Source organism: Carlito syrichta, unplaced genomic scaffold (genome assembly GCF_000164805.1).
Source record: "Carlito syrichta isolate Samal-C Ts95f unplaced genomic scaffold, Tarsius_syrichta-2.0.1 Scaffold316384, whole genome shotgun sequence".
Lineage (NCBI taxonomy): Eukaryota > Metazoa > Chordata > Mammalia > Primates > Tarsiidae > Carlito > Carlito syrichta.
In genome coordinates, this window is record NW_007260480.1 from 148,705 (window position 1) to 154,102 (window position 5,398).

The following is a 5,398-nucleotide window of genomic DNA, read 5'->3' on the forward strand; positions in this document are numbered from 1 at the left end:
ATGCGGGCCCAGGCCCCTGGACTGCAGGGGGGTGGGGAGCAGGATGGGGGGTGGATACAACACCTCCTCAGCAGGCTCCTGGGAGGGTCTGAGAGCGAGGCACACTGTGTGGCCCTTCTGAGCCTCGGTCTCCCTCCTTATAAAGGAGGGGATACTGGAACTTTCCGTCTCGCTTTGCCTAAGCCAGCCATGTAGAACACCACGGCAGCCCCTTGACCTGGGTGGCAGTTCCGGCTGCCCCTCCTCACCTGTGGGGGGGGGAGGACCCTCCCTGGGAGCACGAGGAGGGCAGTAGACATGGACTTTTCCTGGGTCTTTTCACCTGGGTTTCAGGGCGATGTGGTAAGATGCAGGCACTGTCCAGGTCACCTGTCCCTGGAGAGACGCCTGTCCCAGGAGGGCCTGTCCCTCATGCTGGATGCTGGAGAAACAGCAGAGAACCTCAGCCCCCACGGTGGGCATGGAGCTCCCCGGACAAAGGATGCTGTCTGCATCCCGCCCTGCTGGCCTGCAGGGACTGTCCTTAGCTTGGGCCCCCTGAGGCTGCCCAGGCTCTGTCCCTGGAAGGCTGGCCTGCTCTGCCATGGCATTCACTATTTACACAAAGCCCAGGCATCGAAGTCCGATTTTCCACCAGCCAAGGAGTCAGTGCAGCAAGCAGAGGTCTGGGTCAGAAAAGCTGGGCCCCAATTTGTTTGATGGTGGGGCCTGAAGTATCACTTAACCCCTCCCAGCCTCAGTGGGCTCCCCCGTCAGTGGGGAGAAGCCTGCCTCACAGCCCTGTCATGGGACTAGCCCTGGTGTCAGTAAGGACCACAGCATGTGGTGGCTGTACAGTGCCGGTTCCCATACCCACAGCTGCACCCAAGGCCCCAGCTGGACTCCCAGGCCCCGACACCTGGCTCCTTGTTACGCTTCTCCGGGGCTCTCCCTGCTGCAGCCTCCAGGTCTAATCACAAAGCAGAACCAGGCCTCAAGTCTCGTTTCCAGTTTTTAATGTTTTTCTTGTAAAACCAAAAATATAAAACTGGCAGGGGAATGGAAAACAAGTTCTGTATGTTTTATATACACGAGGTCTGTGATTCCAAAACCACTGGGGGGGGGATAGACGGGACGACACAGTCAGGGAAGCGTCACAGGGCCACGGTCCCAGCGGCCACCTCTGCGCACCGGCTCGGGCTTGGGCTGGGACGGCCGCTCCCCGGCAGTGCTGGGCGGTGGCCGCAGTCCGGCACCCCCAGATCGCGGCCTGGCTGCTCGGGCTGGGCGCACGGAGGGTGGGCGCGGAGGGCAGGTGGGCGTCTGCGGTGTGGGCGGGTGCAGGGGGCTCTTTCAGGTGTCTGTGTAGATGGAGGGAATGTGCCCCAGACAGTGGTCGAAGGCCCCATTGGGGAAGAAGCCGCAGTCTTCAGGGCCGCTGGACACCACGTCTTCGGATGGCTGCGGCGGCAGCACTGTGGGGCACGGGGCCTCGGCCAGGGCCTCGTAGCCTGCGTGGGGCAGGAGAGGGTCAGGGCTGGAGGACGCAGGGGCTGTGCCTTGTCACTTTTCCCAGCTCCCAGGCTTCCCTGCTGACCCTCCTCCCAGCGTCCCCACTGCTCTGAGCCCTCTGCCTTTCCAGATGGAGAGCCGGTCACTGGGGGTGGGGGGGGGAGGACCTCAAGCCTTGCACACCTGGGGGCCCCAGGGCGGCTGGGGAGACAGGCACAGGCTGACTTGGGGCGGCTCATCACCCAGGGCTGGGCTGGGGGAGGATGCGGGGGAGGGAGGGAGGAGGCACTGCCCTTGCCCTCCAGGCAGGACGACGGGCCCACCCCCACCCTGTCAGTTTCCTCTCCCTGCTAGACTCAGGAAGCCCAGAGAAGGGAACCAAGGCTCACTGGGCACTTCCTAAATGCTCGTTTAGGCCTCATCTTGCCTATGCTTCACAACAACCCCATGAGGGGGGATTATCCCGTTTTATAGCTGAGAAGTAGTCTCAGAGAGGGCAAGACACTTGCCTAAGGTCACACTGCTAGTGAGGAGGGGAGCCGGGATTGAACCTAGGCCCGTCTGGCTTCAGAGATACTGGCTCTTCCATTGGACATGCTGTCCAGGATGGGGTCATTGCTCAGAGGCCCTTGACTCGGGCCCTTATCCAGCCCCTTCCCTAAAGACCCTGTCTTTAGGGTCATGAATTTGTGTGGCCCAGGACAGGTGGCCCTTGGTCTTCCCATCTATGCAAGGGAGTTGGGTTGAGCTTTTCCGAGGCCCTCCAGCCCCACCCGCTTATCAGTCTGGCTGTAATCCTGTGTGCCTGTCTGCAGCTTGACAGAGGAGGTGTAGGTAGAAAGCAGCTACGGGGGGCCTGGGACAGACGCTGGAAGAGGGGAGGCCAAAGGACCCTCTCTACCCAGTGTGGGGTGGGGCGTGGATGCGCTCTTGCTGCCTCTGGCTCCCTCCGGAGCCGTTTATTCTAGGCCTTGCTGATCAACTGAGGAGTCCTCCTTGGGCTGGATGGGGTGGGGAGGGCAGGATGGGGAGAGCCAGCAGCACCAGACCCCACCCAGGTGTGCACAGACAGCAACACCCAGCCCCCCCATGGGCCACATGCCACACAGCGACCCAGACAAGTGCTGTACTCAAACACACAGGCACACACGTGCACACCAGCATGCCCATCTGAAACACACACGCCCACATCACACACATGCACATGTGTGTGGATACAGATGGAAGTCCCCAGTGGGTAACACAATGTGCACGCAGATATCAGCACAAGCATATGATGTGTGCACACATGAGCGTCCCCTTGCACACTCTCAGGGCCTCGCCTGCCCAGAATCACCTGGGCCAGCCCGATGTGTGCAGCCATGCACAGACGCACGAGCGACCCTACCCACAGACATGGGAGCAGGTGTGCCAGCGTGGACCCACAGGCTTGCATATGCCCGTCCGAGGCCTCGTGCTGGTCCCTTGTCCTTGTTTCTCCATCCCCGCTGCACACACTCAGAGTTGCCCAAGGGGCCTCTGGGGCGGGATCTCTAGCGCCCCTTTGTCTGGGTCCCTGTAACCTCCCTAGACCAGGCAGAGGCTGTCTGGGTGGGGCTTGGCTCAGGAGTTCAGAGAGGTTCTGCCCTGTCCATCTGATGGCCCTGCTCCCACCAGGCCTGGCCTGCAGGTCCAAGCCTGACTCCACCTCGGGCTGTGTGGAGCCCTCCCGGCCCAGAGCACTAAGTCCAAATGCTCTACAGAGCCAGTGCAGTCTACAGGCGTTGGCCCTTCCCGATTCCCTGTCTGTCAAGTGGAGATCAACATTCGTTTCCTTCCTTCAGGATCTGCAACTGTGCCTGGCACACAGTAAGTACTCAATAAATACTTAGAGTGAAACCTTAATTAGACCATGAGCTCCCAGGCCGATTCTTCAGAATCCCATCAGAGGCTGGGCATGGTGGCTCACGCCTATAATTCTAGCACTTTAGGAGGTCGAGGTAAGAGGATTGCCTGAGTCTATAGGTTTGAGACCAGCCTGGGCAACTTGGCAGATCTCATCTCTACAATAAATCAATAAATTAGCCAGTTGTAGTGGTGCACGCCTGTGGTTCCAGCTACTTGGAAGGCTGAGGCAGAAGGATCACCTGAGCCCAGCAGGTCGAGGCTGCGGTGGCCGGGAGCGTGCCACTGCACTCTAGTCTGGGCGACAGAGTGAGACTCCAACACACACACACAAAAAAAGAATCCCATCAGAGTCTAGACACACAGAAGCTGTGTGAGGCCGTGGAAGAAATGCAGACTTCACAGTCAGGCAGGGTGCATATCCCAGTTCTGTGGGGCCCTGGGACCTCTCTGAGCCTCTGTTTCCCGCTCTGTAAACTGAGGATGACCTCACAACATCTGGGGTGCGGGACAACATGCACAGAATACCCAGCACAGGGCTGAGTCTTGGGAGGTGCTGGGAAGGGAGCATGCAGCAGGCCTTACCTGTGGCAGGCAAAGGTGCACCGAGGCTATGGTAGCCATTGGGCCGCAGAGGGTTGAAACCGTGGGCCTCCCCAGCCAGCCCATCCCCGCTAGCTACTGGCTCGGTTGTCCGGTAGCAGTCGCCATAAGGGAAGCAATTCTGGATGGAGTGGAAACTGCCTTGGTAGCCTGCAGAAGAAGAGGGTAGGGGCTGCATTGACCAAAGGAAAATGGGCCAGGCGCAGTGGCTCACACCTGAAAACCTAGTGCCTTGGCCTCCCAAAGCACTAGACATATTTGGGCAATTTAGTTACTTATGAACCCAAACCACAATAAGAACATTGTCACAATACTTAACACCTTTTGTTGTTTTTGATTTAAGATTTTGACTTATGGTTGTTTTAAGTTCTCTGTTAAAGTGTCTAATTAGAATTCACACCTAGTTATCTCAAAAATGTGTCTTTTTTTTTTTTTTTTTTGAGTTGGAGTCTCACTCCATTGCCCAGGCTGGAGTGCAGTGGCATACTCACGGCCACTCCAGGGTCAAACTGCTGGGCTCTGGCAATCCTTCCACCTCAGCCTTCCAAGTAGCCAGAACTACAGGTGTGCGCTACCATCTCTGGCTAATTTTTGACTTTTATTGTAGAGACAAGGTCTCGCCAAGTTACCCAGGATGGTCTTGAGCCTACGGGCTCAGGCAATTCACTCGCCTCGGCCTCCCAAAGTGCTGGGATTACAGGCTGAGCCACTGAGCCTGGCCAAAAATGTGTAATTCTTAAAAATAATTCTCCTCCTCATTGTTATTTGTCATCAAACATTTTTCCTTGAGATATTTTTGGACAATCAAATGTGTTGCTAGATCAAATACATATATTTGCCTCTTACAAATACCAAAAAAAAAAAAAAAAATCAGCCGGCATGGTGGCTCATGCCTGGAGTTGCAGAGTCCTAGCTACTTTGGGAGGCTGAGCCAGGAGGTTGGTTTGATCCCAGGAGTTCGAGGCTGCAGTGAGCTATGATCGCACAACTGTATTCCAGTCTGGACCACAAAGTGAGACTTGATGGCTCAGCCTGTAATCCCAGCACTTTGGGAGGCCAAAGCAAGTGGATTGCCTGAGCCTGTGGGTTCGAGACCAACCCTGGGCAACTTGGCGAGACTTCATCTCTACAATAAATAAAAAATTAGCTGGGCATGGTAGCCTGCGCCTGTCATTCCGGTTACTTGTTAGGCTGAGGTGGAAGGATTGCTGGAGCCCAGCAGGTTGACACTAGAGTGGCCGTGAGCACACTACTATACTCCAGCCTGGGCGATGGAGTGACTCCAACTCAAAAACAAACAAACACAAATAAACCCAAAGGAAGCTGGACTTGGTGCCTCAGCCTATAATCCCACACTTTGGGAGGCTGAGGTGAGTGGATTGCCTGAGCCCGCGGGTTCGAGACCTGCCTGGGCAACTTG

The 5,398-nt window shown here is 56.8% G+C and overlaps 1 protein-coding gene across 1 annotated transcript in view; it reads right to left on the reverse strand.

Moving 5' to 3' along the window:
* Nucleotides 1–1,332: 1,332 nt before the first annotated feature.
* GLIS1 (GLIS family zinc finger 1) overlaps nt 1,333–5,398 on the reverse strand; it is a 91,149-nt gene continuing 87,083 nt past the window's right edge. The window contains exons 12-13 of the mRNA XM_021707117.1: nt 3,961–4,128; nt 1,333–1,490 (exon numbers count right to left, since the gene is read on the reverse strand). Of these exons, the coding sequence (XP_021562792.1) occupies nt 1,333–1,490; nt 3,961–4,128 (326 nt within the window). The remainder of the gene's footprint in view (nt 1,491–3,960; nt 4,129–5,398) is intronic.